The sequence below is a fragment of the Melospiza melodia genome, unplaced genomic scaffold, assembly GCF_035770615.1.
Source record: "Melospiza melodia melodia isolate bMelMel2 unplaced genomic scaffold, bMelMel2.pri scaffold_44, whole genome shotgun sequence".
NCBI classification, from domain to species: Eukaryota; Metazoa; Chordata; class Aves; order Passeriformes; family Passerellidae; genus Melospiza; species Melospiza melodia.
This window is the reverse complement of record NW_026948761.1, coordinates 6,185,259-6,194,791: the sequence shown is the minus strand read 5'-3', so window position 1 is coordinate 6,194,791 and position 9,533 is coordinate 6,185,259. Positions and strand designations below refer to the sequence as shown.

General features: G+C 55.3%; 1 protein-coding gene across 1 annotated transcript; it reads left to right on the top strand.

The window, feature by feature from the left end:
• Positions 1-6,951: 6,951 nt before the first annotated feature.
• Positions 6,952-8,995, top strand: LOC134434594 (serine/threonine-protein kinase pim-1-like; the record flags this gene model as incomplete). Its single annotated transcript, XM_063183249.1, has 5 exons — positions 6,952-7,113; positions 7,237-7,287; positions 7,492-7,858; positions 8,473-8,649; positions 8,889-8,995. Coding segments are annotated over 5 exons (864 nt in total), but the record flags the coding sequence as incomplete, so codon positions are not given.
• Positions 8,996-9,533: the final 538 nt, after the last annotated feature.

The following is a 9,533-nucleotide window of genomic DNA, read 5'->3' as shown; positions in this document are numbered from 1 at the left end:
AACCCAGTTGAAAGCTTTGGGTGGGGGATCTTCCAAGAATTGGGAGCAGCATTTAGCAAAGGCCACCTGGTTAGTTACCAGCCAAAGTTCCACCAACTGAGCAGGTCCTGCCCAGTCTGAGTCCCTGAATGTAACAGAAGGAGACAAAGTCCCAGTGGTACATATCAGAGGTTTGTTAGGGAAGACTGTGTGGATCAATTCTGCCTCGAGTACAGACAAACCCATTCGTAGGGTTATCTTTGCTCAGGGACCAGGTTGCACGTGGTGGATAATGCAAAGAGATGGAACAACACGATGTGTACCTCAGGGAGATCTGATTGTGGGGTAAGAATGATGTGCAATATCTCTATTCAGTGGATGTAACTGCCATTGTCTGTACATTACACCATACAGACATGAGATAGAAGGAAATGTGTAAGTGTTGAAGGTCTGGGCAAGTGGAAGATGGAGCTCTAAGTGACTAAAGTGAAAAAGGGAAAAAGGGGAATCCTGCAGCTCTGTAATATAGGGCCTGGATTCAGTGGTCCAGTGTGGGGATGTGATGAAGGCATGATGGGTATTGCTTGTAAATATTGGGGGAACAGATGGAAATTTTGTATGAATAATGCATGATGTGTTGTAGTATGTTGATGATATGGGGATAAGGGGTGGAATGTCCTGGGGTGACATTATGATGCTTGTATCCCCATTCATCTGTTCTGTGCCTTTAAGACTGGCTCTGAAGAGTGGAAGTTTTGTTTGGGTTTCTTTTATCAGGGACACAGAGACAAGCAGTACATAGGGCTGTTTTTCACTTCTTGCTTTCAGCTTGCTGCTTTGCTTGCTCTCTCTTCTGCTCTCACTTCTGCTCTGCTTTGGATTCTGCTTATTAGCTAGTTCTAGCTAAACAGTCCACATTCCTTCTTGGACTGTTTCTCCTCTCCTGTTTCTGTGACCATCTCGAACCTGCTCTGGACTGGGACCTGGGAACATCGAGGGTTTGCACCGTTCGGCTGCAGCAGCTGTCCCTGCGCTGGAGCAACTAACAGAGCAACCATCCCCGAAAGAGACTTTCTGATTTTGCCATCTTTCTCAGAGCGGTGTCATCGGGTATTGTTCATTTTGTGTGCTGGGGGGTGCTGTGCCTGAAATAAACAGGTTTTTTCCACCTCTCTCCAAGGAATTTTTTCCTGAACCGGTTGGGGGGAGGGGCCGTGTGGGTTTTGCTTTCTGGAGGGGCCCTCCTTTGCCGATTCTTTAACAAATTTGCCCTTAACCAGGACACCTGCTGAGCCTGCGATGGACTGTAGTGTAACCCCTACCTGTTTTGCCTTCAAGCAAAGCTTGGTTTTCCTTAGTAGTGGGGAGTAAATACAAGAGTAATAAAATGGACAATTAAACTGGCCACTTTGGAGGATATGCTCATGCTTTGGCATGTCAGTCCTGCACCTCATGCTCCCAAGGCTTGTTACTCATCATGAAATATTTTAACAAAAAAACCTCAGCTCTCATGTTACTTCTGAATAAAATTGCACAAGATCATCAAGAATTCTGCTGTCACGAACAAGACAAGAGCCTTCCAACACTCACGTGCAGCTGTCCTGGGTTTCTGCAGCCCTTTGTGAAAAGCTGCTGCAGACAGAGTGTTTGGAGTTGGTTTGGGCCTTTATGAAAGATCTGTGGAGCAGTGTGCAGGGCTCTCCTGGCAGGAAACTGTTTGTCCAAGCCCAGGGACACGGTGGTGGCAGGAGTGGAGCGGCCCCGCTCCCAGCCTGAGAGTCTGTGAGCTGAGCCACGCCAGGGAGACAAGGCAGCGAGGGGCTCCAGCCCAGCTGCTTCACTGCCCTGCCCGCTCCATGGAGCTCTGCCACGGGAGAAAGCCGACGCCGGACGAGTCCCCGAGCTTCCATCAGCTGCTGGAACTGCTCCATGACAGCTCCTGTTCTTCTGAGAGAGACCCCAGCGCCTTCTTGTAACGCATGTCATGGGGGGATTCTGTTTGATAATAAACTGTTGGGGGTTTGCCACTTTCATCTATTAGTAATAATTTCCTATTGCTGGAAAGGGGTTGTTGGAACACTTTAGAGGAGGCAACTTATTGTACAATATTCTGTGTGAAGTTGTCTCAAACTATGTGAGACAGATGGCTTCATACAGGAGCATCCCCAAGGCTGCTGAGGGGAAGGCACAGAGGAAGACAAACCCAGTATTTCTGAGAGAACTCCTTGACACAAACCCAACCTGAGTTGTCAAACAGCAGACCTGATGTTTCGAGACATGGGCCAAAGGGGAAACCTTTCAGGGTGTTTGGTCCAGGCTGGGCTATGCTTGAGGCAAAGGCGTGTCAGTGTGTTGGATAATACTCTTTTCTTGACCTAGAGATGGGGCAACTGAGAGGTGTTTTAAACACTTTTATTCTATTTTCAGTCTCATGAGAATGGTGAGACAATACAGATGTTATAATTCATGCCATCACCATCAGAAGCCAACTACTTCCTAATTATAATACACTATAAGCATTTCTTGGTCTATCAGCCTTTTGCCATGCCATGTTGTAGATGCCTTAAAGCCAATGATTTAAAAATACTCTTTGTGGGTCCCACTACAATACATCTTTAATAGCTCTGTTTTTCCAAAATCTTATTTGCAAGGCCATCTTTTGAAACTTTTTTCCAGCTCCATTTCTCTCTCAAAAATATCTGTCCTATTCCATGGAAATTTTTAAGTTAGCATTTCTTGTCTCAAGATTTATATACAGATTCATACTATGTGGGCCTTCTATTAGGCTCTAAAAACTTTCTACTGGGAAATCCATTTCCCACATCAGTGCACTTGGCTCCTTCTCTCCTGATTGTGCCTGGCAAGCACAGGAGCCCAGAGCTCCTGCAGAACCCATCACAGCACTCTCAGTGGGAGCAAACTTGTGTCCAGTCCTCACCTGGAGCTGCGGGGCCCAGCATTCCACCACTCTGGAATGAGGAACTGTTCCTGCTCTTTCAGAAGGAGCTAAGGAGCTTTGGCCTTCAGATCAATTGTCTGCAGGCTCCTGCAGTGCCTGGTGCTGCTCCCTTGCCAGAGGCACCCCAGGCCAGCGGGGCACATCTGGGCTGCTGTGTCTGGCTCTGGGGCTCCCTGTTCTGGGCAGTGAGGAGGAGCTGCAGAGGCTCTGCAGGACTGACAGGATGGGCTTTGGGGCTGGCAGGAGAAGCTGAGGGACCTGGGCTGCTGGATCTTCTGAACAGGAGGCCCAGGGCTCATCGGTCAACTGCTCCAAGTATTCTTTCAGAGAATCCCAGAATCAGCAAGGCTGGAACAGGCCATGGAGATCATCAAGTCCAATCCGTGCCCTGACACCACCTTGTCTCCCCAGGGCCTCCTCTTCTCCAGGATAAACAACCCCAGCTCTCTCAGCCACTCCTCACAGGACTTGGGTTCCAGACCCCTCCCCAGCCTTGTTGCCCTTCTCTGGACATGCTCCAGCTACTCCATGTCCTTCCTAAATTGGGGGGCCCAGATTTGGACACAGCACTCCAGGTGCTGCCCAAGGAGTGCTGAGCACAGGGGAAGAATCTTTGCCCTGCTCCTGCTGGCCACACCATTCCTGATCCAGGCCAGGAGCCATTGGCCTCCTTGGCCACCTGGGCACACTGCTGGCTCATGTCCAGCCTGCTGTCCATCAGTCCCTGCAGGTCCCTTTCTGCCTGGCTGCTCTCCAGCCCCTCTGGCACCTTGTTGGGGGAGGGAGGCAGGGAGGGAACGGGTCCAGATCCAGTCCTTCCTGAAATGTGGTGTTTGCTGGCACTGCCAGTACCCAGATTTTGATATTTCCCTATTCTGACACAGCCCAAGTGCAGCAAGTTGCTGGCAAAGAAAGTCAAAATCAAGCAAAGACCTGGTACCTACAGCAACCCAATCTCGGGTTTGCTGACACTGCCAGTACCCAGATCGGGAATGTTTCAGATACCTGCACAGCCTAATTCCAGCAGTTTTCTGGCACAGAAAATTAGCATCTGGAAATTTCTCAGTGCCAGCAAAACCCGGCTGCAAAAAATGCAGCAATTTTCTGGAAAGAAAGCCAGAACCCAGCAGCTTCCTGGCACTGCCACCAGCACCACCCAGGTCTGGTGTTTGCTGGGCAAGTGCCCAGATCTGGAAATTTCCCAGTGCTGGCACAGCCCAAGTCCAGCAATTTGCTGGCACAGAAAGCCAAGATCTGGCAATTTCCTGATGCCAATACAGGTGCCCAGACCTGGTGTTTGCTGCCACTGCCAGAGCTCAGATCTGGATATTTCCCTGTTCTGGCAGAGCCAAATCCATCAATTTTCTGGTCAAGAAAGCCACAACCTGGCAATTCCCTGCTACCGTCATTGGCAATGCCAAGATCTGGTGTTTGCTGGCACCACCAGTGCCCAGATGCAGGAATTTCCCAGTGCCAGCACAGCCCAAGTCTTGTAATTTCTGGCAAAGAAAGCCAAAACCTTGCAAATACCTGGTACCTACAGCAAGCCAGTCTTGTGTTTGCTGACACCACAAGTGCCCAGATCCAGAAGTTTTCAGGTTCCTGCACAGCATAATTCCAGCAATATGCTGGCACTGAAAGTTAACATTTGGCAATTTCCTGGTGATGGCACATTCCCCACCCAGATCTGGTGTGCGCTGGCACTGCCAGTGCCCACATCTGGCAATTTCCCTCTTCTGGCACTGTCCATGTCCAGCAATTTGCTGGCAAAGAAAGCTAAAAGCTGTCAATTTCCCCTTGCCAGCACTGCCCAATCTGGAGTTTGCTGGCAGCAGGATCCCAAGAAATAAGGAAGGAAAGAAGGAAAGAAAAGAGGAAGGCATCCAGATCCAGTCCTGCCTGGAGCCTGGAGCCTGGAGCCTGAAATGGGCTGTTTGCTGGCACTGTCAGTGCCCAGATCTGGAAATTTCCCTATTCTGGCACAGCCCAAGTGCAGCAATTTGCTGGCACAGAAATCCAAAACCCGTGGCAGCTTCGTGCTACTGGGCCTGGCACCGCCCCCACATCTTGTGTTTCTTGCACCAGAACCCAGATTTGGAAATTTCTCAGTGCCAGCAGAGCCCAAATCTGGCAGATTTCTGTCTCTGCCAATGACACCACCCAGATCTGATGTTTGCTGGCAGCACCAGCGCCCAGATCTGAAAACTTCCTGGTGCTGGCACAGCCCAAGTCCAGTGATTTGCTGGCACAGAAAGCCAAAGTTTGGAAATATACAGGTTCTGGCTCCAGCACCATCCAGCTCTGGTGTTTGCTGGGACTGCCAGTGCCCAGATTTGGAAATTTCCCAGTGCCTTCACAGCCCAGGTCTAGCAATTTGGTTTTAGCTAGCTTAGGAAGCGAAGTTCCTCGGACTGTGACTTTCCTTTTTCTTGGAACTGTTTAAACCTGCTCTGGACTGAAAACCCAGACAAAAACTGGCAGCTCACACCTGTGGCCCACCGAGCTCTGGGACGCTGCATTCCAGAACCAGAGGGACTTAGGAGAGACCGAGTGAGCCAACTACAACCCACAAAAAGGACTTTCTGAATTTGCCATCTCATCAGCACTGTCAGAGGTTTTATTTAATATTATTCATTTTTCATGCTTGTGACTACTTTACTTTTTAAATAAACTGGGGTTTTTTCACTTTTCTCAAGGGAAGTTTTTCCTGAACTAGTAGGGGGAGGGGCCGCTTGACCTTGCTTTCTAGACGGACCCATTTTGGAGGTTTCCTCCCAAAATTTGCCCTAAAGCAACACAAACAGTCACAATGAAAACTGCACCAGTGGCATAATTTCCTGGTAGCAAATCTTGTGACAGAAGCTTGACCTTGTTCTCCATGAGAGATTTTTGGGAAGAGCAGACAAGATTCCTGGAAAACTCAAACAGCTTTCCAAATGTGAAATGAAAATGAAAGAAACAATCCATGATGTTTTCCTCTATTAATTTCTGTGCTCCCCTTTTCCATGTTGCACTACTTCTCCATCCCAGTAATTCCAGATGCACCTCACCTCTAAGATCGGTGACTTAGAGATTTTTAGACACTGTAAAATATCATGAGCCACACAGAGTTTTCCTTCCTCTGTTTTTACAGGAAAGTAACGCTGGAGGTGTACGTGCAGTGCTGGGGTCAGTTAGGAATCCTACCCTAAGGGAAGGTGGCCCGACAGTGTTTGCCCCTCAGCAAGGACAATGCACAGCAGCGAGCGAGGGGATCGCTGTGCCAGTGCGCAGGAGTCAGGGCTCTGCATCCGGGCTCAGCGCTGCAAAGTTCCCGTGTTTGGGCAGACGGAGGGGCTGTCCCCGGGGCGCGCGGGGCTCGAACGTGGGGCTCGTGGGGCGAGCGGGGAACGGACACGGGGACGAACGGCCCCGGTGCCTCAGTTGCAGCGGCGGCAGCAGCAGCGGCGGCAGCAGTGGCAGCAGCAGCAAACAGATACTTTCGAACACTCTTTCTCTCTTTCTTTCTCTTTTTCTTTATTTTTCTCTCCCTTTCCCGCTGTCGGGCACCCTTCTTCCGCGGTCCCTTGCCCGGCGTCCCTCTCCTCTCCCCGCCTCCCTCTCCCCTGCCGGGCCGGGCCATGCCCCCGGCCCGCCCCCGGCCCCGGGCGGGGCTGCCCCGAGCCCGGCCCCGGCCGTCTCACCGCGGTCTCGCCTCCGCCTGGCTCTGGCCGTACTGGCGGTGGCGCTGCTGGGCGGGCATCAGTGCCTGGTGTGGGGGCGGCATCGCCGCCCTTCGGCTCCGCCTGGCCCGAGCCCGGCCCCGGCCCCGGACCCGACGCAGGCTCCAGTCCCGACCCCGGCCCCGGCTCCTCCCGGGGCCTGCGGAGGACACACGCGTCGCGGCCGCTCCCGCCGCTTCCGCTGCGGCTTCCCCGGACCGAGCTCCGCCGCTCGGCAGCGCGGCCTCCGGCCCCAAGCCGCCGGGGCCCGGGGCGGGTGGGGATGCCGGGCCCAGGGCGGGTGAGGGGCGCTCGGGGGTCGTTGCTGGCCCCGGGCCGAGCGCTGACAGCCGCGTCCCGCCCGCAGGGGAAGCGCAGGAGGCCCTGCAGGAGCGGTACCGGCTGGGATCGCTGCTGGGGCGCGGCGGCTTCGGCAGCGTCTTCGCAGCCACGCGGCTCTCGGACGGCGCCCCGGTGAGCGGCGGGGCCGGTGGCAGGCGCAGGCGGAGGGGGCGGAGGAGGAGGGAGGAGGAGGAGAAGGTCGGGGCACGGTAGAACGGGCGGCGAGCTCAGCCCGCTGCTCTCCCTCGCTCGCAGGTGGCCATCAAACGCGTGCCGAGGGATCGCATCCGGCACTGGGGCGAGCTGGTGAGTGAGCGGGGCCAGCGGCAGCAGCCGGGCCGTGCCGGGCGGCGAGGAGCCGGGGCCCGGCACGGTGGGAGCCGCCGTGAGCCCTGCGGGGAGAGCGGGCGTGGGCTGAGCGGGGCATGCAGAGCATCCCGGGCTGGCTGAGGGCTCCCAGAGCCCTGGCACGGCCTCGGCCCCACTGACGGCGTCGTGCTCCTCCCGCAGCCCGACGGCACCAGCGCACCCCTGGAGATCGTGCTGCTGGCCAAGGTGTCCTGTGGCTGTGGCGGTGTCATTCAGCTCCTGGAGTGGCTTGAGCTCCCCGACAGCTTCCTGCTGGTGCTGGAGCGTCCGGAGCGGTGCCAGGAGCTCTCGGGTTTCCTGGCGGAGCGGGGGTTCCTGCCGGAGGAGGAGGCGCGGGGGCTGTTCCGCCAGGTGCTGGAGGCCGTGCGGCACTGCACCAGCTGCGGGGTCCTGCACCGGGACATCAAGCCCGAAAATGTCCTGGTCGACCTGGCCAGCGGGCAGCTGAAACTGATTGACTTTGGCTGTGGCGCCTTCCTCCAAGACACAGCCTACACCCAATTTGCAGGTGAGCCCTCGCAGGGGATGCTCCTGGGCATCTCGTGGCCCAGCCTGGGTGCAGCACTGGGGCTTCCCCCTATTGCAGCCGGGATGGGATTGATGCTAGAGCCGAGTTGATTTGGGTGGGGTGTGAGGGCGGCCAGCTCCCAGCCCTGCTGACAGCCTTCAGCACCCACTGTGCCCTGGGCTGGGGCTGGAGCTGGGGCAGCCAGCCCAACACAAACCCCCATGGGGGCAGCAGAGAGGGAGGCCTGACCGCGTGCCCCAGATGGTTTGGTGTGCAGGCGAGGAAGGGCTGGACTGCTCCGCTCTCCTTGTCCGCCTTGGCCTATTAACATTTTTGGGGGCCGTGCAGGTGGGGAGGAGAGTGGGTTTTCTCCACTACTGGGTGGGTTTTTCGTTTGTGTGTCATGGTTGGGCTTTCCCAGGGATTCTGCTGCCCTCTTCCAGCACCAGTGGCTTCTTTTCCAGCCGCGAGTTTGTGCACAAGTCCCAGGTGCTGGCGAGAGGGCAGCACTCACCCCGTGTGCCTCTGGGGCAGCCCCCACATGCCCAGGGATGCTGGGGCCGGGCTCTGGGAGCAGCAGCATCCCCCTGCTGAGCTGTGTCTGTGTTCCACAGGAACCCTGTCCTACAGCCCACCAGAGTGGATCCAGCACCAACGCTACCACGGCGAGGCAGCCACGATCTGGTCCCTGGGCCTCCTGCTGTGCCACCTGGTCATGGGGAAGCACCCGTTCAGGAGGGGCCAGGAGATCATCCGGGGGCGGATCTTGTTCCCACGATGGCTCTCTCAAGGTGGATCCTCATCTCTGGGCACGGGGGCAATGCCAGTGCTGGGAGACAGCAGCAGGCTCATGGGCAAACCACTCTGGCAGCTGCTGAGCAGGCACATGTCCTGCTCTCCTGCTGTCCTTCAAACAGAGCATCCATGGGGAAGTTTAGGCCCAGCTCTGGTCACACCCAGCATGACCTGGGCATGGGAACAGGAGGGCAACTTCTCCAACTGACTGGTGATTTCTGGTTTCTCTCCCCAGAGTGCCAAGATGTTATTAAGAGGTGTTTGTCCATGCAACCCTCGGACAGGCCATCCTTAGAAGAGCTTTTCTGTCATCCTTGGCTGAAGGGTGTTTCCCTGCCCTAGAAGACTGAAGAAATCAACGTGCACAGTTGGATCCAGGGGCCTGGCAGGTACCAGCACCACGCATCTCTTGGCAATCAGTGGCAAAGCAAACCAGGCTGGTTTTGTCCTGCCTGTAGCTCTGAGCAGGGGTCAGCAGAAGGGAACATGCAGCTCTTGGGCTGGAGCTGAGCTGGAGACCCAGTGTGACAAGCACTGGTGGCCACCATCCCCACGGTTTTGTTTGTATGGTTCATGGATGGCTGGGGCCCTGGTCAGAGCCCTGAAAGCCTGGTCTGACCCCAGGGAAGGAGAAGGAGCCCCTGGAGAAGCTGTTCCAAGTGGGGCTGGTGCTGGAGACACCAAGGACAACCTCAAGGATGACAATCTCTTCCTTGGCCTGGCCAGCTGAAGATGATGGACTTGGATTCTGGCACCTTCTTCAAAGCCAGGCTCCAGGTCCAATTTGCAGGTGAGTCCACAGGCAGGGGGTTGCTCCCAGATCTGGGCATGGCACAGCTGGGCACCAAAGGTTCCGCCTTAGCTGGGGCAGATGCAATTA